This window comes from Macrosteles quadrilineatus, unplaced genomic scaffold, assembly GCF_028750875.1.
Source record: "Macrosteles quadrilineatus isolate MER2022 unplaced genomic scaffold, UCM_ALF_1.0 Scaffold_2__2_contigs__length_208266976, whole genome shotgun sequence".
In the NCBI taxonomy this organism is placed as follows: Eukaryota; Metazoa; Arthropoda; class Insecta; order Hemiptera; family Cicadellidae; genus Macrosteles; species Macrosteles quadrilineatus.
Window position 1 is genome coordinate 75770808 of NW_026542595.1, and position 25913 is coordinate 75796720.

General features: G+C 34.5%; 1 protein-coding gene across 1 annotated transcript; it reads right to left on the reverse strand.

Annotated features, from left to right (window-relative positions):
• Positions 1–1266: 1266 nt before the first annotated feature.
• LOC128987004 (exosome complex component RRP43-like) lies at positions 1267–25913 on the reverse strand. Its single transcript, XM_054407647.1, has 8 exons — positions 25760–25913; positions 20298–20334; positions 18815–18952; positions 13874–14046; positions 11736–11857; positions 10706–10826; positions 3563–3666; positions 1267–1428 (listed from the first exon to the last, which is right to left on the reverse strand). The coding sequence occupies exons 1-8, from the start codon at positions 25774–25776 to the stop codon at positions 1313–1315; spliced, it is 828 nt and encodes a 275-aa protein (XP_054263622.1). The 5' UTR covers positions 25777–25913; the 3' UTR covers positions 1267–1312.

Here is a 25913-nt window from a genome sequence, read left to right on the forward strand (position 1 = left end):
GAAGCAAATAAAATTGTGACCAACAGGTTATGCTGGAAATCAGGTATTTTTTAAGTAATGTGAACAAATGTTCGCTATTAAAAAAATGACTTGAAATTTGTAAACATACTGGCGACAATGGGTGGCCATGCAGGCTACATTATCAATGACGAAGATAAACATGGACAACATAATGCGGCTGTGAGTGGGAAACTTTTTTTGGAAAATACTAAAAACGAGATCAGATTTTTAAAAACTATAAGATATTTACAAGAAATGTTGATTATATTGAACTGTCATGAACATCGTAAGTATTTCCATTAGTTACATAATCTTTGAGTTGACTCTTAAACTCATCAGAAATTATGACTGTTGTTCTTTTTCAAGCAACTCCTGAAATGCTTTGCAGTTGCTCGATTTTAAGCAACATGTACACTAGTAGATTAATTATTTTACCTGTATTTGGTGTGCAACTTGCATCTGAAAATACTTGCAAATACTTTTTGTTGGCATATGGAGATCCGTCCATACTGTGCCCATGGGCTTTAGCAAATAAAAAGGTGTAGTAGAAATTTTATTAGACTTGCATGTGTCTTATATTTAATCAACCATATTTGAGAGCAGTGGAAGAATATTAAAAATTTTATTGAGATTGATTTTCTTGAATTTTATACTTTTTGAGTTTCTACTGTTAATATTTTTAATGTAACTCTGGTAACCTCCAAAACATGGACTAAGCATGTATGTATGTACCCTGTGCCACATTTTAAAGATAGCCAGAATAATGTTACAGATTAAGAAGGATAGCAGCTAGCTTACCTTGAAGAAGTGTAGGTAGGCTCAGAGACCCAGTGTACTCAATATTTCGTCCCCTGGGAAACTTTGTCAAGTGTAGCATCAAGCTTCCCAAGAGGACGAAATATTGTGTGCACTGGATCTCTTCTGTGTGCTCTATAGCCTACCAACACTTCTTCAAGGTAAGCTAGCTGCTATCCTTCTTGCTATATAATTCAAAATCCTGGCCTAGAGCCTTTCCTTGAATAAGAATAATGTTAAATTATATGGGACAAACACAGATAAGTTTGTTAGTGGTCTTGTACAGCCACATGGGGGAGCTGAGGGCTTACTTTGCATTTACCCTCCTCTTAACCTTTGGCCCATGCGTAGAGCACATCAAGCAATGGATTCATTGTAGATTGGGCTACAACTAAGCCACCAACTCACTAAATGAAAACCACTTATGATAAAACTGGAATTAAACTAACCTTTCAAGGGAAAAAACTAGAGTTGAGAATTCAAAATTTAATTACAAACTTACAAAATGAAAACAATTTTATCTCTCAGGTGACGCATTAAAAGCAGTTTTTACCATTTTCTGGAGATGATCGGCGTGCTCTTTCGCTTTTGAGAAACAAGTTTCCAGCTGAGCCTGTGTTACAGGGCTACCACCTAAACAAACCATTTAAGTTTAAATTATCATTTAAGTCTAACCATCGTATTATTATCTAAAAAAAAAAAGTTACAATATAAATTTACAAAGAATAATATAAAACTTGTGGTTATTTCACTCTACAGTAAAACAGCAACTAACCAAAATAAAGGGGATTTTTGGATTACCAATTTGGTTATTGAATGGTTGGGCTTTAATGGTACATATATTTCGTACCTAGGGCCAAACATGAGGTTTTGCCGGCTCGAGATACGATGGAGAGCTGCAAAACCATTTTGGTCTGTGGTACGAAAGCTATTTTTCACTACACTATACCCTGTTACCACTATTCACCACAATAATAATGAACAATAGTCAACACAACAACAACTTTAATATTATATGAAGAAATAATTTGAGGAATCAGCAAAAATAATAATAAATAGTTGCAATAAAACAATTCTGTATTTAAATTCATTGTTAAGCCCCTGAGCTGTAGATATTATTGTAAGACTAGATTACTTACGTCAATAGCTCATTGAATCGTGAATTTCACTTCATGTTTCAGTACATGTTTTGACACATTGACACAATGTGTCAATCGTCAATCGTGAATTTCACTTCATGTTTCAGTACATGTTTCGACACATTGTGTCAATGTGTCGAAACATGTACTGAAACATGAAGTGAAATTCACGATTCAATGAGCTATTGACGTAAGTAATCTAGTCTTACAACAATTCTGTGGCAATGCTAGGGATTGTGTATTTAATATGCATTAATGTTTTAAGAAAGTAAGCCGGCAGCTAATTTTCAGCCCTAGGGATGTAAAAACTTCCTCGGTCCCAAAATGACGATGACAGCTGGCATGGACAGCAATACGTAGCTTTCGGCCTCCAATAAACGTTTGTAAAACGGCTAAAAACATCGTAGTGTGGTGAAAAGGACTATTTCAATTTAGAATATTTACAACAGCAGTTTTTGGAATATTTTAATAACTGTAATCTTATAAAATAATCGACAGTTATTTTTTTAGCTTTATTTCTTCACGGTATGAGAAATGCCTGTCGTCTGCTCAGTTACGTTACGCCACTCCAGAGGATTTCAGTCAAGTAGCTAATAATACTGCTTGGTAACAATTTTTTACAATGGTTTCAGTTAACTCAGTTTTTTATTTAATTAGGTGCGGTTAAAGGTGTTTTACTGTATATCCATGGCACTTCAGATAATAGTACATTAGTAGTAATTTAGTATACATTTGTGATATTTTATAGTTTTTCAAATAAACGTTTTAAAAATAAATGGAATCTAGTATTTTTGCCTTTCAGTTTAGAAACTAAACCAACCATATTTATATCCTAGGTGAATTCATTTATGTTCCATTTAATGATTCAACAATGTCCTGGGTTAAATTATATTCGTCAACATATTTTAGAGATCAACAGTCTTCAAGTCTTTGAGCTTATGATAAGCACAAAGCAGTAAGGCACAGAGGACACACGCTTATGGGACAACCGTGTGCTTTCAGCTCTGGTATTTAGGGGTGGAAATATACTTCTGAAGAACCCGAACGGCGAGCACTGTGCGGAAATTCCTTGTAGTTGCCAATACACGCCCTTCACTTGTATGTGATATCACGGACAATGTCAGTAATAATTAAAATCAGAAATAGCAAAAGTAAGGTTTGTTTCAACAAAAGAAAAGAGCTTGTGTTTATTACAAACCAAAACAGAAAACAAAACTTTATTTACTTCTCTGTGGGATAAGAAACAAATATTATGAAGTTCAATATTCAATTCAAGGACCTGTGTTTCTTTTGTGGTCTTCTGTAGTTTAAATCTTCAAGAAATGATCTTCAGAGTAAGAACAAAAGGTAAGGGGTATCTTTTAGAAAAACTCAATCATTGAAATAACAAGTTCTTCTGGAAAGATTAACTACTTATCTATTGTAGGCCTGATGATTATCATGTTAGGATTGACACTAAAATAGTAGACCAACGACTATTGAATGATTAAAAAGTACAAGTATATTGAAACAGTTTTTAACATAAATCAACTGATTCGGAGGCAATCAAAATGAAATCAGAAGATACTTCAGCTATTTTAAAAGCACTGAAACCAGACATGAAAATGTATATAGCATATTTTACTAACCAGGTTTGTGTATGGAGCTCATCTTGCCGTCTTGAACCATGATAGTGATTACTCCAGTGCCAAACCTCTCCTCCTCATCATTGGGATCTGCCAAGATCTGGTGTCTACAGACAACATACAAGGATGAATAACAACATTACAGTATGATAGTGATGACTCCAGTGCCAAACCTCTCCTCCTCATCATTGGGATCTGCCAAGATCTGGTGTCTACAGACAACATACAAGGATGAATAACAACATTACAGTATGATAGTGATGACTCCAGTGCCAAACCTCTACTCCTCATCATTGGGATCTGCCAAGATCTGGTGTCTACAGACAACATAACAGGATTAATAGCAACATTGCAGTATGATAGTGATTACTCCAGTGCCAAACTTCTCCTCCTCATCATTAGGATCTGCCAAGATCTGGTGTCTACAGACAACATAACAGGATTAATAACAACATTGCAACAAGATAGTGATGACTCCAGTGCCAAACCTCTCCTCCTCATCATTGGGATCTGCCAAGATCTGGTGTCTACAGACAACATTCAAGGATGAATAACAACATTACAGTATGATAGTGATTACTCCAGTGCCAAATTTCTCCTCCTCATCATTGGGATCTGCCAAGATCTGGTGTCTACAGACAACATACAAGGATGAATAACAACATTACAGTATGATAGTGATGACTCCAGTGCCAAACCTCTCCTCCTCATCATTGGGATCTGCCAAGATCTGGTGTCTACAGACAACATACAAGGATGAATAACAACATTACAGTATGATAGTGATGACTCCAGTGCCAAACCTCTCCTCCTCATCATTGGGATCTGCCAAGATCTGGTGTCTACAGACAACATAACAGGATTAATAGCAACATTGCAGTATGATAGTGATTACTCCAGTGCCAAACTTCTCCCCCTCATCATTAGGATCTGCCAAGATCTGGTGTCTACAGACAACATAACAGGATTAATAGCAACATTGCAGTATGATAATGATGACTCCAGTGCCAAACTTCTCCCCCTCATCATTGGGAACTGCCAAGATCTGGTGTCTACAGACAACATACAAGGATAAATAACAACATTACAGTATGATAGTGATGACTCCAGTGCCAAACCTCTCCTCCTCATCATTGGGATCTGCCAAGATCTGGTGTCTACAGACAACATACAAGGATGAATAACAACATTACAGTATGATAGTGATTACTCCAGTGCCAAACTTCTCCTCCTCATCATTGGGATCTGCCAAGATCTGGTGTCTACAGACAACATACAAGGATGAATAACAACATTACAGTATGATAGTGATGACTCCAGTGCCAAACCTCTCCTCCTCATCATTGGGATCTGCCAAGATCTGGTGTCTACAGACAACATACAAGGATGAATAACAACATTACAGTATGATAGTGATGACTCCAGTGCCAAACCTCTCCTCCTCATCATTGGGATCTGCCAAGATCTGGTGTCTACAGACAACATACAAGGATGAATAACAACATTACAGTATGATAGTGATGACTCCAGTGCCAAACCTCTCCTCCTCATCATTGGGATCTGCCAAGATCTGGTGTCTACAGACAACATACAAGGATGAATAACAACATTACAGTATGATAGTGATTACTCCAGTGCCAAACTTCTCCTCCTCATCATTGGGATCTGCCAAGATCTGGTGTCTACAGACAACATACAAGGATGAATAACAACATTACAGTATGATAGTGATTACTCCAGTGCCAAACTTCTCCTCCTCATCATTGGGATCTGCCAAGATCTGGTGTCTACAGACAACATTCAAGGATGAATAACAACATTACAGTATGATAGTGATTACTCCAGTGCCAAACTTCTCCTCCTCATCATTGGGATCTGCCAAGATCTGGTGTCTACAGACAACATACAAGGATGAATAACAACATTACAGTATGATAGTGATTACTCCAGTGCCAAACTTCTCCTCCTCATCATTGGGATCTGCCCAGATCTGGAGTCTACAGACAACATAAAAGGATGAATAACAACATTGCAACAAGATAGTGATGACTCCAGTGCCAAACCTCTCCTCCTCATCATTGGGATCTGCCAAGATCTGGTGTCTACAGACAACATACAAGGATGAATAACAACATTACAGTATGATAGTGATTACTCCAGTGCCAAACTTCTCCTCCTCATCATTAGGATCTGCCAAGATCTGGTGTCTACAGACAACATTCAAGGATGAATAACAACATTACAGTATGATAGTGATTACTCCAGTGCCAAACTTCTCCTCCTCATCATTGGGATCTGCCAAGATCTGGTGTCTACAGACAACATTCAAGGATGAATAACAACATTACAGTATGATAGTGATTACTCCAGTGCCAAACCTCTCCTCCTCATCATTGGGATCTGCCAAGATCTGGTGTCTACAGACAACATACAAGGATGAATAACAACATTACAGTATGATAGTGATTACTCCAGTGCCAAACTTCTCCTCCTCATCATTGGGATCTGCCAAGATCTGGTGTCTACAGACAACATTCAAGGATGAATAACAACATTACAGTATGATAGTGATTACTCCAGTGCCAAACCTCTCCTCCTCATCATTGGGATCTGCCAAGATCTGGTGTCTACATACAACATACAAGGATGAATAACAACATTACAGTATGATAGTGATTACTCCAGTGCCAAACTTCTCCTCCTCATCATTGGGATCTGCCAAGATCTGGTGTCTACAGACAACATAAAAGGATGAATAACAACATTGCAACAAGATAGTGATGACTCCAGTGCCAAACCTCTCCTCCTCATCATTGGGATCTGCCAAGATCTGGTGTCTACAGACAACATACAAGGATGAATAACAACATTGCAACAAGATAGTGATGACTCCAGTGCCAAACCTCTCCTCCTCATCATTGGGATCTGCCAAGATCTGGTGTCTACAGACAACATACAAGGATGAATAACAACATTACAGTATGATAGTGATTACTCCAGTGCCAAATTTCTCCTCCTCATCATTGGGATCTGCCAAGATCTGGTGTCTACAGACAACATACAAGGATGAATAACAACATTACAGTATGATAGTGATTACTCCAGTGCCAAACTTCTCCTCCTCATCATTGGGATCTGCCAAGATCTGGTGTCTACAGATCACGTAACAGGATGAATAACAATATTTCATCAAGATAGTGATGACTCCAGTGCCAAACTTCTCCCCCTAATCATTGGGATCTGACAAGATCTGGTGTCTACAGACAACATAACAGGATGAATAACAACATTGCAACAAGATAGTGATGACTCCAATGCCAAACCTCTCCTCCCATCATTGGGATCTGCCAAGATCTGGTGTCTACAGACAACATACAAGGATGAATAACAACATAACAGTAAGATAGTGATTACTCCAGTGCCAAACTTCTCCCCCTCATCATTGGGATCTGCTAAGATTTGGTGTCTACAGATCACGTAACAGGGTGAATAACAACATTTCAGCAAGGCAACTATTGTCAAACTTTTAGCAGCAAACTCCTTGTACAATACTGCTAATGATTTCTTGAACTTGTTACGAAGACACCATAGCACAAACACCATTTTTAACCGACTTCCCCACTACCAACAAAAGGAGGAGGTTCTCAATTTGTTTGTGGCGATGTTTTTTTTTCTATGTATGTTCACCAATTTCTCTGTGATTCTTTTACCGATCAGTGTGGTTTCACCACCAAAATAACCAGGAGAGTTTCTATTTGGTACCTTATATATTATGTTTAAGTATAATATTTGTTTCGGTGAAAAATGCTGAAAACCACAAATATTCAACATTTATTTTGTTTACATTTGTGCAGATTGTTTACATTTGTGCAGTGAAGGCAATAAATAATAATAACATTCCTACAGCTGTTAGTTGAAAGCATTTAAATGCTACAGACAATTCTTCATGAAACAGTTGCTTCATATTGATCAATAAACAATTTCTTGCCATGGAGCCTAAATGAATTACATTGAGAAAAATTCATTTTGTATTGGTTACTATAAAAAATGTATTTTAACGTTTGACCTGATTTGTGTATATAGTAATTCTGTTTTTAGTATTGAATATTCTGACTTACAAAAACATATATGTTTCAGTGAATAGCTGTATGATATTGACAAATAAAGGTGTATTGTAAAAACCAAAGCATTCGTAAAACAGGTCTAAATATAAATTAAATGCAATTATTCCTTACACGACCTAAGAAGTGTGACAGTGCATAATCGTCAATTGTCTTAAAAGTGTTAAATATTTTAATTACTAAACATGCATTTGCAGATGTGGAATGTTTATTTATATTCTCTACCCAGTTACTATATCATATCAATACTATTATGCCTGCTTCGGAAAGTCCTAGAGGAAGATGATTTGCTATTTCGACTAGGCTATATCTTGATCAAACAAAACCACCTACATGGCTTACACCACTTTAAGCTGAACCAATCTTTCATATACATACAGGGTGGCTGAAAAGTAACTTGCACCCCCCTTTAACTTTTCAACCATTTGAGATATTTGAAATCGGTTTGCGGCAACCTTCTTAGATATGAGGGGTCACAATATTTATGGTCAATTTTGAAAATTTCGTCCTTAGGGGTGGCGGGGGTTGGGGGTAGCTCAAAATTTTCAAATGACAAGTATATTCAAGTTTGGTATCATTTTACAGGTCTTGACGAAACATGAACATTGACATAAAGAAAACCAAAATCGGCTCACTAATAACAAAATGGCGCCCTAAAACGTTTCAAATCCAAATAACCATGAGGGTGGCAAAAAAATTAACTTGCACCCTCTTTAACTTTTTAACAATTTGAGATATTTGAAATCAGTTTGCGGCAACTTGTTACTTTGCATAACCATTGTCTTAATCATTTTTAGCTGCCATTTTGTTATTAATGGTCCGATTTCTATTTTCTTTATGTTAATTGTTATGTTTCATCAAGACCTACAAAATGATACCAAACTCGACTATAGTTGTTATTTGAAAATTTTGAGCTACCCCCTACCCCCGCTATCCCTAAGGGAAAAATTTTCAAATCTGACCATAATTATTGTAGCCCTTCATTTCCAAACAAGTTGCCGCAAACCGATTTCAAATATCTCAAATTGTTAAAAAGTTAAAGAGGGTGCAAGTTAATTTTTTGCCACCCTCGTGGTTATTTGGATTTGAAACGTTTTAGGGCGCCATTTTGTTATTAGTGAGCCGATTTTGGGTTTCTTTATGTCAATGTTCATGTTTCGTCAAGACCTGTAAAATGATACCAAACTCGACTATTCTTGTCATTTGAAAATTTTGAGCTACCCCCTACCCCCGCTACCCCTAAGGGCAAAATTTTCAAAATAGACCATAATTATTGTAGCCCCTCATATCTAAGAAGGTTGCCGCAAACCGATTTCAAATATCTCAAATGGTTGAAAAGTTAAGTGGGGGTGCAAGTTACTTTTCAGCCACCCTGTATTTCATTTGCAGATGTGGAATGATTATTAATATTCTCTGCCCAGTTACTATAACAAATCAATACTATTATGCCTGCTTCGGAAAGTCCTAGAGGAAGATGATTTGCAATTTCGACTAGGCTATATCTTGAGCTAATAAAACCCCCTACATGGCTTACACCACTTTTAGCTGAACCAATCTATCATATAATATTTTCCAAAGGTACTATACGTGATAATGACCAATTTTCGACTTTTGAGAGTTTTTTTAGTGATGGTAGCTGAGGAATAACTTTCATATTGTTCCAAAAGGCTTGAGACGTTACTGTATTTCTTTTTATAATGTAGAAGTACACCGATTGCAGGAAATGATGATGTCTGACATTTCAATGTATCTAGAAAAGACAATTAGTTTTTCATTAGGCCTTATGTAATGGACAACTCTTTCTTTCTTAAGGAATATCTAAAAATGTTTATTTTTATACCCATTGATTATGTAACCTGAACAGGTGACTCAAGCAGTTTTAAAATAATGATTGTTCTGTGATTGTTTCAAACAGTTTTGCTTATAAAAAAACCTCAAGTAATTAATATATAAAAAATTATACAGTCACTAAAAATCATGAAATAATTTATTTTTGTAAAAAAATACAACCGACTTCAAACGCTCTAAAAAGAATGAAATAATTTCAATAAAGTAAACTTTTGTATTAGTCAAGCTCACGTATTTCAAGTTGGCGCGGCTCAAACTGGAAATATGATTAAAATTAAATATTGTGTGTGTATTTTGAAAATCAATAAATTGTAGATGGATAACATAAATATATAAAAAACATACTGAACTGTTTTGTTTATATATCAAAGGAAATATTTTCTTGTATTTTATGTTTACTTCAGAATAAATGCATTATGAAAATAACACACACAAATGTTCTATATGAATAGGAAAATAATTTAGTTTGATATTATGATAGGGAAAATAAGTTAGTTTAGTATTAAAACGTTACATTTCCAAGTTAGAAACATTTAAATGCGTTATAATCTTTTTAAAGATACTCGTTAATACCACTATAATGCCGATCTCTGATTACGGTAATAAAATAACACTTAACGCATAACTATGAAAAAGACATACAGATTAACACCTTTAGTTATAGATAGTCACCTGCAATATGGACACCCTCTTTCAATTTTGTATCAAAAATCATCATAGAGCCGCGCCGACTTAAAATACGTGAGCTTGACTAATACAAAAGTTTACTTTATTGAAATTATTTCATTCTTTTTAGAGCGTTTGAAGTCGGTTGTATTTTTTTACAAAAATAAATTATATTATTTGTAATAAAACCGATGGTTCTGGAAAAAACACACTGTACCCCTACAAAGTTTGCCAATTAGGGACTACACTTTAACTTCTTCAGCAACCGCTAGCTTCACGTCCTCAATTTCCAGTTAGCTTAACTGACAACCTCCTTTGAACTTCTTATCTACTAGTGCTACAAACTTATTTGGTAAAGCCTTTAAAGAATCCAAATTACAGGTGATGAGGCCTACATTAAACTAAAAAGAACAAAGTAATATAATTGTTATGCCAATCCTCCAGATTGTGAGGACAATGTTAACAAAAAAACATTGGTCTGTATGGTCTGTAAGATAGAGAGATTACTCACGAGTCAAATATGGCAAAGGTGGTCGCCACAGGGAATGTATCCACTTGTAGAGGTTTTCTCACCGAGTCGTTTACTGAGATGGCTTGGGTCTCTGGGTTATACTCCACTTCAGGCAATGTGACTAAGCCAAACATTATACACTTCAATAGTACAAAATCACAAATTGAGAACAGCAAAATAGTTGCACAAATCAGCTATGAAGCTATTCCCTTTTATTTATATCACATGATTTCTACTGCATATGTTTGGTAAATAACAAAATCAAACCCAAACAGGAGAGTAAATAAAATAGCATGGGTTAATGGGTTATAGCCAATGGTATAACCAATGACCATTGGAATTACCATTGACTATTATTATTGTTACCTACATTAAACAATTTAATTTCAAAAGTCTAAAGTCTTGAAAGGGTAGTTGTTGAAAGGGGGTAGTTTATTAAACTACCATATTTGCAAACCAAAATGTGAAATTAAGAACATTATGTGTTTAACTTTTGCTATCCAGTTGTATGAAAACTTCCCTGATTTTCAATTAATTGAGATATTTGCTATGCCGTAGAATGCTGAAGCGTTAGAAGAAGTAAATTGTTATAACAGCACTGACAAATAATTATTACTCATCATAACAGTTGTCCTCAAGTGTAGGAAAGTGGTGTATTGGTATGTTCATTACATTATTATTAGAAAGTTAAACCAAGAAAATGTATTGATTTTCAATTACACTCACAGTATTGAAAATACTATTAACTAAGTGTTATATGGATCGCAGGTCGAGGTTCGTTAAATGATAATCATGTTAATGTGGGCATGGGTTTATTCAAAGTGGCGGAGACACTCAATCTAGGTCGACCAATACAGTTCAAACTCAGTACAATCCAAGTAACGATACAACAATAGTAAAGTCTACTATAAGAGTAATATTATAAAATAACATACTGTGACACTAAGTCATTGCATATAACTTTAAACTCTGAAAACCAAACATTGTTGTGTAGAATGAAGTAAACAACAAAACCAAACTATATTCTTACCAGTTTTAAGAGCGGCTACAAGAGTGAGAACACAAGCGTCGATAACTGCACCGTCATGGTTTAGACATACAAAGTCACAATAAAGAACCCAAGCTAACTTGTCTGGACAGATACACAGCTGTCTGAAACATACAAATACGTTTGTTATGACATAAAATAATCATCATAGTGGCGGAGACACTCAATCTAGGTCGACCAATACAGTTCAAACTCAGTACAATCCAAGTAACGATACAACAATAGTACAGTCTACTATAAGAGTAATATTATAAAATAAAGTCCCAGAACGGTGTAATATATTTTTTACCGTTGTGGACAAAGTAGTGAGACTTGGTATATCAATTGTAGCCATAAATATCTACTCTTATAAGCTATTATCACTGTATTATCCCTTAACACGTTCGCTACTAAGCGTCGCATATATGCGACGCCGCGGTCATTGCCACAGACCGAGGTATACATTTCAATCTTACACATAGACCGGCTGTCACTTGGATAACAGTACACACAGACCACGGGCGAAAACCTGTAAAACAGTGATCATTTACATTGTAATACGCTACAATCGTGTTTGTAAATAAATTGTTCTTGTTTTTTTGTATTTTTTATAACCTTTTGTAATGTCGCATATTTGCGACACCCGGTCTACAGCGAAAACAATAGTGAAAATTATCATAGTTTTCTTGAAATAGACTAAACGTCGCATATATGCGACGGCTCATTTTTTTGAGTTTTAAGGTGAAAGTAAGAAAAAAAATAAACAGATTATTCAAGAACAGTTTACAACTGAACAAATATAAAAGCTACATAGGATAATGCAGCATACATACTGCATACATACAGTGATGCAGAAAAGTAAAGACCAGTTTTTCCTACTATTATATGACGTCACCAATCATCATATCCACAGACCAAGCGACGCAGTTGTGCGTCAGACATCTCTGTAGACCACTGCAGGGAATTCAGTGCCTTCAAATAGACCACTAAAAAGATATAAGCATTTTAATAACATTAGAACCCCGACGCAAATATGCGTCGGCAGTCTATTATAATGTGACTAGCCGTCGCATATATGCGACGGCAGTCTATGGGTAGAAACCGGCCGTCGCATATGTGCGTCGCTGGTCCATGTGAATGGAAAATTTCGTACCATTGCAGTAGCGAACGTGTTAAGGGGGACGGTCCCAAGGAGTCAGAGAAAATAGCAGCATACGTCAAGTTTGGTATCAAATTAAAGGTCTTAAATAGTAAAATACGTTGCCGCAAACCCAAACTCAAACAGACAACCAAGTGAAAAAAAGACAGCCGTTGAAATATTTCTTGAATCTGCCAATTTGAATATTTGAACGGTATACGATTTTTTACTGAATACCTAACTCATTTTGCATTTTGCAAGCTCATTTTATGACATTATATTCTACTAATAAAGACCTTTAATTTGATCTGCATATCGACGTATGTTTACATTTACAATTTCTATCAACTTCTAGCCTGCAGTTCCTGAGGATGTAGTGTATAATAAGCATTGCAAATTCAACCAATCTCTAAACAGCTGTCATTTTCGACTCTGTAGTCAGTTTGAATTTGGGTTTGCGGGAATGTGCTCTACTAACTAAGACCTTGAATTTGATACCAAACTTGACCTATGCTGCTATTTGAACATTTTGACTGACTCCTCATGGGCTGTTCCTCTTTAGGGATAAAAAAGTGATATAGCTTAAAAGAGTAGACATTTATGGCTATAACTGATATATCAAGTCCCAATACTCTGTCTAATGGTAAAAAATGTATTACACCGTCCCGGGACTTATCAATCACACTGTATAAATAAGGTTAAGGTACGAGTATTAAAAGGCCAATGATCAAGGGCAGCTGGGCCTAGGTTTTGAACTATCAAAAAGCTTATGACTCTTCTCAGGATCGAAGTCAAGCACCCTAACTACTCAGCTACTATATATATATATATATATATATATATATATAAATTTTTATTTTCCAGCTTTGGCTGAGTTTGTACACTAATTTTGTTATGAATTAATTTCTCTCTTGGGTTCGTGGTCAGATTCCTGATCCAGAAACATCATTTTACATTTTGCTTTAATAATCATGATAGAAAATGTCCGCAATATTTGACTTACCTAGTATCTACAACTTGGCTGGAGGTAAGGAGACGGTCCATAAAGCCACTGCACACCTGGGCATCATCACTGGGAGGACCAGGTTTTAGCTGAGAAGAACAGAGAGCTGGGAGTTCAACATTGGCCACAATCTGGCCCCTGTCTGGCTCTTCTGCCTTGGGAGTGAACAGCTCCTACAGACATATTGCGCTCTCAAGATAATAGGCATGACCACCTTTAATTGTTTAACAAAATATTTTGAATCAAATAACTGTAAAAACCAGAGAAAGTTAAATACCCCCACCACAGAAAACCTGCAGACAGAGCAAATTTCTATCTGCTGGGTTGGATTTTCATTAAACAATGTTTCCTTAAAATTGTCAGATTAATTTCCTATTTAAAAAAACTTTTGCTTTAATGAGTATTTTTTAGGTTTGCTGCTACTGAAAAGTTAACTAAGTTGGTTTTTTGTGTAACGTTAGTAGCTTAGTCATAGTCATAGTCAAGAATCTGTATTCATAGTATACATAGTTTTACATGAATAGTGTCAAATAAGTTAAAACTAATGCTTAAAACTATGATAACGCCATTTTCAATGCGTCTAAAGAGTACAAGGACAGGTCCATTAAATATTCCTTGAGACGTTTTTTAAAAATGTTGGGTTTTTGTTCCGTTTTAATTTTCAAAGGAATAAATTTTAAAAAATCACGTCCTGCATTGACAGTCTTTTTTTAAGAGCTCTAATTTGTGTTTTCCAATTACAAAATTATTTTTGTTATGTGTATTTTAGTTATGATTATTTTCTTTAATTGGTGGATTAAAATTTTTGTTTTTGACAAACATAATACATTCAAGAACATACAAACCACAAACAGTGAGGATCCTTAAACGTTTAAAGTGTTCTTTTGCAGAATCATCTTTGTTCATTTTTAACATAGCTCTGATTGATTGCTTCTGTATTGTCAAAATTTGGTCTAGATTTGAATTTGAGGTATATACACATATGCCATAAGATATATGGGATTGAATATGGGAAAAATAAATCATGTTTAAAACTTCAATACTGCATAGTTTTGACATTTTTCTAATCGCACAAAGACCGGAATTTATTTTATTGATAACAAGTTTACAATGTTTGTCCCAAGACAAGTTTCTGTCCAATGTCAGGCCAAGGAACCTTACGGCTTCTGTTATTTCAATTGGTTGGTTATTTACTTCAATATTATGATTGGAATTGTTTTGAATGTGACACATTTGGTTTTACTTTCATTTAATTTTAAATTGTTATTATTAAAAAAATCCTCAATACAAGCTATTTCTATTGTGGATGGTAACATCTTCTGCAGTTTTCCCAAATACTTAAAGATTAGAGTCATCTGCATAAAAATACAAACCTGTACATGGGGCAAAATTTAGACACTTTTTAAAATTTGTTAAGTAACAAATGAAAAGTAAAGGTCCCAGGACCGATCCTTGAGGTACACTAGATCTTATTGTGCCCATATTTGAACTGTATTTTGATTTATAACTGTCTTTAGTGATGTGAGTTATTTCAACAAACTGTTTTCTATTTGATAAGTATGATTTAAACCAATTAAGAGAGTTATACCTGATTCCAATTTTTTCTAATTTAAAAAGTAATAGTTCATGATTAACGCTATCAAACGCCTTCGATAAATCCATGAACACTCCCAACACGTGCTCACCCTTGTCAATTGACTCAATGACTGATTTGACAAAGCTAACAATCGCTGTAATAGTGGAATTATCTTTCCTAAATCCGTGTTGGATGTCTTCTAGGATTGAATTTTCTTTAGGACGAAATAGTAAATAAATTTGCCAGATTTTATCAACATATATCCTTTTATAGCAACTAGCAAACTACAAAAGTTGATTTATTCCCTATAAGAATAACATGGGAATTTTTAATTTAGTTTGATGGAATTTTCTTGCCATGGAACGTACGCTACAACAACGCTTTGATATACTAAATTGTTTGTTCTAACCCATTCCCCCCTTGAGACCTGCGGCGCCCATCTTAGTGGGTAGGTTATGAAAGACTAAAGACAGGCAGCGTCCGTCCTCACGCATAATGCATTATTATTGACTTGCCTTATTTTTATAGTTAGTTGAAAAATTAATATAATCGTGCTTAGAATATAATTTCCCATTTATTTCAATACTCACAATACGGATCAATAAGGATTTTATACACGTCGAATAAAGTTTTTTATGTAAGGAATTGAATAATATTTTTTAATTTGACCAAGAAATAGATTGAAAAAAGTGTGTTTAAGGTTTAAAGAAATTTGTATATCAATCTTACATTTTTTTAATTTTCCTTATACAGGGTGTCCCGGAACTCTCTACCAATATTTTAGGGCATTGATCCTGGGTAAGAAACGTACCTAAATATCATATTCAAATTTTCCGGAAGTCCTTAGTTACTCACACAGCCTCCATTTTGTTTTTTTTTCAGTTATTAATTTTTTTCTAAAGAATGGCTAAACATACGAAATGGAAACTTTGCACAAACATTTATGACAACTAGACAAAGCTACAAAAAAATTATGACGATTTTTCAAATTCATAAAACAAAATGGCGGCCATTTAAAATTTTCTTTCTTAAATAACTCAAAAACCATTGATTTTACAAATATTTTAAATGGCCGCCATTTTGTTTTATGAATTTGAATAATCGTGATAATTTTTTGGTAGCTTTGTCTTGTTGTCATAAATGTTTGTGCAAAGTTTCCATTTCGTACGTTTAACCATTCTTTAGAAAAAAATTAATAACTGAAAAAAAACAAAATGGCGGCTGTGTGAGTAACTAAGGACTTCCGGACAGTTTAAATATGATATTTAGTTATGTTTCTTACCCAGGAGCAATGCCCTAAAATATTGGTAGAGAGTTCCGGGACACCCTGTATATTAAAACATTGTACATTGGGCTTTTTTTACTCAGTTCTAACTGCATGATACTTGACAAATAACTCAGTCAGGAAAGGGTTAAGCTCTAAAAAATTGTTTGGAAAGAAATGATAAACTTTCATGTTTTAAAATTGAAAACTCTCTTTTATACCCCATTAACTCCCCCCCCCCCCATAAAACCCTGTTCCCATAGTCAAATCAAGCTGGTACACGAACTTGTTAGAATTAATGTAGGTATAAGTTTGTACCAAATTTTATCGGAATCGGATAATTACTACTCAATTTATGGTGCTAACGGACACATACATAAATATGAATTTTAAACTATTCGAGGTATTCGGGGAATAAACTAAAGTGATCCCCTTGTAAAGGGAATTAAAATAATAGAGAGGGAAATAAACAAACTAATTAAAACAGTCTCTTAGAAATAAAATAAAACAACCTCCTGCTTGAAGCCGCGTACTTCAGCTTTGGTGTAACGAAATTAGGGATGGACGAGATTGGATTTTTATTTCGAGACGAGACGAGACGAGATTTTTTATTTCTCATAAAATTTCGAGACGAGATCGAGACGGGATTTCCCTTCTCATACACAACGGGAAATGCACGTTTAAAATTTTTACCTGATTTTGTTACATTGTTAGATGACTGTCTAAATACAAAAATAATGATAATAGGCAAGAATATTTACAATCTTTTATTAAAAAACATCAGCATAACATTTTTTTATTAATCACGCCTAACTTATTAAAAATGCCTATGATTAGGAAACATAGTGATATCAGTTAGGATAGAGTTCAACTTATCCTAAAATAAAATAAATCATAAAATAAAAGCAATATTAATTTTTATAAAATAGTTACTTGTTTTGACTTTTTATAGTAATAAAACATTCCTCACACTGCTTACACTTAACAAAACTTCTCAAATGTCATTAAAGTAATATTATTAAAATAATTAAAGTAATATTTACATTTAAAGAATTAATTAAATGAGAACGCCTTCGCAAAGGAAACGCAACTACAACACGCTCCTGTATTGCGGGTATTGCATTGACTTTCTGCAGGCGTTTTCAATTTTTTTTTTTTTTTTTTTTTTTTTTTTTTTTTCTCGTCTCGATAAAAATTTTGGCCAAAAAGAAATCTCGTCTCGTGTAACGAGATTTAAAATTTCCCGAAATTTCGAGACTTGACCATCCCTAAACGAAATAATGTTTTAAAAAGGGATACAAAAGGATATAACTCAGCACCGAGCTATGAGTTATACATTACGGCAAACTACAATATTCTTATGGAGCTTAAAAAAAAAATAATTCTGTATATTGAAGTGTTGTTATACAATTAAAGGTTACAGATAAAATAAGAACAACTAGACATTTAAATACCTATGTTAGAAATAGAAATAATTAGTCTTTGAAACACTAAACAACAGTTCTAGGTTAGGTTAAATCCAAGTGTTAAACAAAATGGGAAACACTGTACCAGCTGATTGTAGTCAAGTGTTGCCAACTTATTTTCAAGCGTACAAGTATTATGTGCCTAATAAAAGCACACTGTTTTGTGTTGTTTGGTTGGAATACTAGAGTGCGGCAAAAGTAAGTAAATGCAGCAATAATTAGCTATTTCGCATGGTATTATCAGTACAAGAAAGCCCGCTTTGTCAGGTAACTGTAGGAAAACATCCTGGTACTATTTGGTAAAAATAGCACTTTTATCCTCCCCTTAGTAGCAAACTAAGTACAGTACTCGTTAAATCTAATGCTATTAAAATGGGGAATAAATACGTCTTGTTAATGGAAAGGTTTTATTAAAAATCCAATCAGATAAATTGAAATTTGCTTGGTCTGAAGGTTTGCTGCAGCGGGCTATTTAATAATTTAAATCATCATAGATTAAAATTTTACGAGAAAAAACCAAGTTTCCATGACTCAAGTCCTGTGATCTGACCAAAAGGGTCAACTAGCAAAAATATCCTTACTCAACACAATAATTAGTCACCTATAAGTTTTAGAAATCAAACGTATATCCTTACCGCCTTGATGCCACACACTACTGTGGTATTGCCTATCTTGACGATCGCCGAGCCCTCGGCTGTGCCAATAGTCCCGACATTGATTGTCACTGGCCGAAATTCTAGCAGCCCTCGACCATCTGGCCTAATGTCTTGCGACTGTGCAATACACTTTAATTGTCAAGAAATTTTCGCAAAGACAGACTATTAGTTTAACTTGATGATAGGCCAACAGTTATGACAGGTTTACAAGCCTACCTAAGATGTTTCTGACATAAGGATGAAATTTCATGATCTAAATCAAAATCAAGAGGAAAAAGATTTGCCTGATTTGACTTGATTGATTTTTGGAGTTTTTTGGATAAATTGCTTTAAGCTAGAAGACTTTTGTTTTTTTTTACCTAAAATAAAATTATGTTCATTTAAAGTTATGTTCATCCATCAAAAACTCTTTAAAACACCATAATCCAACAATAATGGTCTTTGTAGAACAGACATTGCTTAAATAATGAAACTAAAATACAAAATAACTTGGACATCCCTTAAGAGGGTTCCCTACCCCCATTGAAAAACGTCAGAAAACCGCTTCGCGCGGTATCATATAGCGATTCTAGTTTTAACATTTAAATTGTGGACCAAACACCATTTTGTACATAAAGAGTGGTTCTACTAAGTTTGCTTTTTAAAAAATGTCTATGCTTACGCAATCAAGGGCAACGACTTGTCAAAGTTAGTGAACTTTACAGTTAAAGTTAAAGTTAGTGAACTTTACAGTTAAAGTTCACTAACTTTGACAAGTCGTTGCCCTTGATTGCGTAAGCATAGACATTTTTTAAAAAGTAAACTTAGTAGAACCACTCTTTATGTACAAAATGGTGTTTGGTCCACAATTTAAATGTTAAAACTAGAATCGCTATATGATACCGCGCGAAGCGGTTTTCTGACGTTTTTCAATGGGGGTAGGGAACCCTCTTAACTTACTTATAGAGGAGAGGGTAAGATGAGAACTATTTGAGATTCAGAGTTACAACATTATAAAAGACACATTGTTTATAAATCTCAAATGTTTATCATGACAGAATATATTTCATTAAAGCTACTTTAACAGTTTTTTTTAGCTTTAATGACAACAAAATGTTTAAAACTGTAGCCAGAACACAGCTTAAAAGCACATGCCTTGAGATCATAAAAATATTTGTAGTAAAAATCTTACATACAATAACACAGGAAACAAAAAGAAAGATAAATCTAATACGACTTATTAACCATATTATAACATGTCTAATATTTATAAGCATATCTAATATAATTTAACATATTAACCAATACCAAAGTTAAAATGTTCTACAAATATACAAGTATCGATGATGTAGGTATAGAAAAATTACCAGTCAGCTCACTAAGACGTGCAAATATTCAATTAGGGCCTATTTATATATTTTTTAGATAAAAGAATATTTGGAGTAAATAAATAATATGATTTACTTAAATTACTGATCCTTACCAAATAATCACGATAATATTTTACTGGGTGTATATTCCTGAAAAATAAACCTCATTAGTTTGTGACCTATAAAAACCATTAATGTTAACTTCAAAATCATATTTACCTGCCACGACTGTGGGTGTAGAACAAAAGATTAAAATAAATAACGCATTGCCATCCCATGTATTGTTTATAATACTTTGATAAAGGTTTTTATGTTTACATATTTAACATTGGAGCCATGCCTTGTTTGGGGTTATAAAATAAAATGCCTAGTGTTGAAGAAATTAAATCCTGCTATTACATTGTATTTTTGTTATCAACTCTTACAAGTCAATGAAATACAAAGTATGGCCAGGAAAAACAAAATGATTTCTGGTGCAATCTCTATATTATTTTGTTTTACCCTTTTTGTGTTTTTAATTCTTTTTGTTATTTAAAAAAAAAGTTCTAGTTATTTACTTATTTTGTCCGAAAATTTCTAGGCTTGCCACAGAAGAAAAATCTAATGTGCGAGGGGAGAAATTGAAAAAAAATTGTTTCATCTCAAAAGAGCTTAAACAATGTATTGGACTTCGATCGTATGAGGAATCAAAAGAAACCATCGCTGTTTTAAAAAAACAAACGAGTCAACCTATATGCCCATTTAAAGTCACTCGAACGAAAGTCGAGCTGGCACGAAATATCGTCGCTTAGCACTTTTCGGATGAAACGCGAACAATACTGTATATCGTTCCATAGCAGTTTTTGGGGAAAATAAGCTCATGATATATCGTCGTAAAGCACTGAAAGGGTTAATAGGCAAGCATGTTTCTTCAAAACCTTTTTTCTCAGCTTGTATGCATCGCAGAGAAAATCCACAAATACTGTTTAGTGTATTACTGTACTGTGTTTAGAAATATATTTTCCTGTAGATGTGCAGAATCCCTTTATAAATTAAAATAGGCCCAAAAATAAGCACAAAAATGAATTAAAAATAAAAAAATTGGCTTTATGGGTTGCTATGCTGATGACGAAATAACAACAAAATATAAACAGAATACCCCCGCCGCAGCAAACCTACCGTCTAAGCGAATTTCCATTTGGCTGAATTGATTTTCAATCGATCTATTTAAATAAAATTAGGTTTAACGAGTAGGCTACCTAGGTTTGCTGCTACAAGGAAACTAATAAAGTTTGTGTTTTAAGTAAAATAATTATTGCTTGGTAGAAAATGAATATGTTTGCTAAGTTTGAACAAAAGATATCCATAAACAAGCAAACTACAACATTTTACAATATTCTCCATAAGAATAACATGGGAATTTTAAATTTACAATTTTTTTAGTTTTCTCCGTAACCAACAACCGTACAAAAACACTTTGATATACTGAATTGTTTGTTTTTTTAAGCTCTTTAAGAAGGTTTAGAGAAAAATTGGGAAATTTTGTGTTTTGAGGGTGAAAAGTGAGAAAAACCAATTTTTACCCCATAAAACCCCCAATAAAACCCTGTTCCCATGGTCCGATCATGCTGGATCACGAACTCATTCAAGTTTATCTCGCCTTACACCTTCAAACCAAATTTCATCAAAATCGGATAAAAAATACTCAAGTTATCGTGTTCACGGACACATATATATATAAATCTATATATATACTAGCTGACCCGGCGAACTTCGTATCGCCTAAGTTATAGGTTTCCCCTAAGACAGACCGATGGAAAGAAAGTACCGTTACGTTTAATTTTCAAGATGATCTCGTTCGCATCGCTCAATCACGTCCTGGTTGAAGTTCGTTCGCTACGCTCATTCACCTTTGGGTTGGAGCTCGTTCGCTACGCTCACTCACCTTTAGGTTGGAGCTCGTTCGCTGCGCTCACTTGCCTTCAGGTTAGCTCGTTCGCTACGCTCACTCGCCTCCAGGTTGAAGTTCGTTCGCTACGCTCACTCACCTTTTGGTTGCAAATTAGCTGTTGTCATAAATGTAAAAGAAATAATAGTGCTGCACCCTGTTGGTAATCCTTGTAACTTTAATGCTATTGAACATCATAGAACAGAACCAACTTGTTTAATTGAAACAGCTGTTAAGATTCATTAATTCCATTTCTCATAAGGTTAACATGGGAAACTCCAGAGCTACTGGGGCGGAGCCCTTTTAAGAATTTCGAAACGGGAAATAGTTTACGTCCGATTCGCATACCTACAGAATTTACACACCAAATTTCATAACGATCGGTGAAGTCGTTCCGGAGGAGTTTGCAGACAAACACTGTGACACGAGAATTTTATATATTAGATATATATATATGTATATATATATATATACATATATAAAAATTTGAACGAATGGTGTTTTTGGCCTCTGGGGACATCAAAATGAAAAAGTAAATCGGTCCCGGGAATGAGTCTTACCATGAGACCTACGGTAATAGCTACTTCCCTATAGGGAAATTCGCTAAAATCTAAACAAATGGAAGATAAACGGTATCAGCAATCTGACACATACTTTCTCCCATTAGCTTGTCAACAACCATTTTCATGGGTAAGCGATGAGAGTAACTATGGTATTTAATACGTAAAATCTCAAAAGTTTCACTAACTTTTGAACAGTAATTTTAACAGGAATGAAGGGATGCACTATTTTGTTTAGAATTATAAGGACCATAACAGAAAAATGTCAATCAGAATCAGTTTTTCGTCAAAAATCCATTTTTCCGTTTTTTAAATGGGTTTTTATGGGAAAATAACATAAGTTACAATAACTTTTGAACCATGATTTTTATACAGAAATGGGGGGTTGCACTATGTTGTTTGGAATTATAAGTAATACCACATACTAATTTCAATCTAATTCGGTTTCTTTAGAAAATACAATTTTCTTTTATTTTATGGGTTTTTTATGGGAAAATAACATAATTTGCAATAACTTTTGAACCGTAATTTTTACAGAAATGGGAATTCTACCATTTTGTTCAGAATTTAAAGGGCTACAACATACTAAATTTTCATCAAAATCGTTCGGGTCATTTTTGAGAAAATCCTGTTTTTCCGTTATTTTAGGGGTTTTTATGGGAAAATCGACATTAAAATCGAAATTTCAAAATTTTTTTTTAAAACCCCTGGAGATACTATGGATTAGTACCTACATACCAAATTTCATCAAAATCAGACTACAGGTGTGGTCTGTAGCTCTGTACACATCCAGACACACGGACAGACACACCCACACACACACAAACATCACTTCAAAAACCACTTTTTTGGGTCCAGTGGGACCCAAAACGGATCCACTCAAAACTCAATTCCAATCACATGTTTTATTTTCAGGGTGGGGTAAAAATAGAGAAGTCTGTAAATTACATATTTTTGGTTGAGTTTTTGACCACTAGACGATCTCTAGTTCTTTTTATTAGGCTAGTTAGCTTTCACTTTTTCTCCTTCAAACAATGAATTTTCTTTACGAATGAGTTTGTGTGTTTTAGCGAATTTTCCATATAGGGAATAAGCTATTAAACCGTATGTCTCATTGTAAGACCTGGACTAGTGACTCATTTACTATATCTTGTTGAGGACCCAGAGGCCAAACACACCCTTAGTTCAAATTTAACAGCACGACCCAGCCACGATCCTTGCATTGTTGTCCTCACTCCTTCTTTGTTGCTTCAACTACCATTCCCGAAGTTTTGTCTACCATAAATGGGTTGAAAAATAAAAATTCAACAGGTTTTGATCAAATATCTGTTCAACTTTTAAAAACTGACTCTAAAATCCTAGCGCCTGTTTTAGTCCACATGATTAATCTTAGTTTTGCATGTGGTACATTTCCAGAAAAACTAAAACAAAGTATCATAGTGCCCATTCATAAAAAAAGGCTTGTCAAAAAGATTAGACAATCTCAGACATATTAGTTTGCTCTCAGTTTTTTCTAAAGTTTTTTAAAAAATTAATGAAAATCAGACTTACAGCATTTTTGGATGGTTTAAATTTTTTTAACAATCTCAATTTGGTTTTAGGAAAGGAAAGTTGGCAGAAGATGCCCTAATTACAGTCACAGATAAAATTTATCAAAGTTTAAATAGCAAAAACAAGGCAACAGGTTTATTTGTTGATTTAAAAAAAACCATTTAATCTAGTTGACCATAATCTTTTATTATCTAAATTAGATGCTGCTGGTATAGAGGTGTAGCTAATAATTGGTTTTCTTTCAAACAGAATACAGCAAACAAAGATCTTAGACCAACTAAGGTCTCCTCTACATGTCAGGACAAGTGTTCCCCAGGTATCAGTTACCTCTGCACTGCAACCCTCTTCCTCATATTTATAAATGACCTTCTCAAGCTTCTGTCCATGGACAGGTTTGTGCTTTTGCTGACGACATTGCGTTTTTTTATTCCCAAAAAGATATTTACAAGATATTTTCAAAAGCGTGATAGCTCTTTCCCGTTATTTTCTCAATTAATAATACTCCCAGTTCAGCACTTATATATATTTTTAAGATTCTAAAACTCTTCTATGTAAGCAGTGGAAATACTGGACAAGCAATCTTTTGTATAATACATGCCCAATGTATATACATGCCTAATGGTTACGGAGAAAATTCAAAAAAGTGCAAATTTAAAATTCCCATGTTATTCTTATGGAGAAAATGAAAACTGTTGTTTACTTGTTTATGGATATAACTTATGTTGATCAAATTTGGCAAATTATTTATTTCATCCTATACTAACTTATTGATGTTTGGTCAAAAAACACAGTTTACCTTCTCCGTAGCAGCAAACCTAAGCACTCGTTAAATCTACTGTTATTTAAATTGGGGAAAAAAAAGTCTTAACTTATTTATGGGAATATTTTTGTAAATAATATAGGCTAATCAGAAAAGTTGAAATTCGCTTAGTCTGCAGGTTTGCTGCGGCGGGGGTATTTCTTCATATTGCAACATTACCATTAGTAGGCTACATTGACGTTAACCATGTAATAAACATTTACATTTAAAAAACCCCAAAATTGCACTATTTTTGTTTGATGGTAAAAATACCATATATACCTGCACCCTAATGCTAACCAATGCTATAACTTAGGTGGTCGCTTTCAAAGCAGCTGAACTATAGGTCAGAGTGTTTTCCTAGGAATCATACGCCAAACCCCGCCAGTGGGATTCAGACTGTAGGTCGCGCTGACTCATTCTAGAGGAGTCTATGTCGCAGTCCGCATCGGGATAGAGAGAAGTTGACTGCAAAAGAAACTTGAAGCCGCACCCCATGTAGTCTAGGAAAACAATAGTATATCTTTGTCTGCGGTGCAGTCTAAAAATGCTTTGAACGCGGTGTATACCCCCCCCCCCCCCCCCCCAACTAACACATCTCGCAATCGTGCATCACTAATTTGATTTGACAAACAGACCTAGGCCCTAATATAAATCTAAACAAAAACATGAATCCTACTGGTAACTAGGCCTAAATTAGGAGAGTAGGCCTAGATATAAAAAAGTACCGGTACTCACTTATACAAAGCCGCCATTAGTTTTTTTTATGTGGTTCGAGGTTTTTGTGTTTATAAGTTGAAAGCTTTTCGTTTGTTTATAAAAAGCACATCAATTAATAACTTTAACTTTAAGTTTGTAGGCAGGGAGGACTGAGGAGTTTATTTAGGTTATG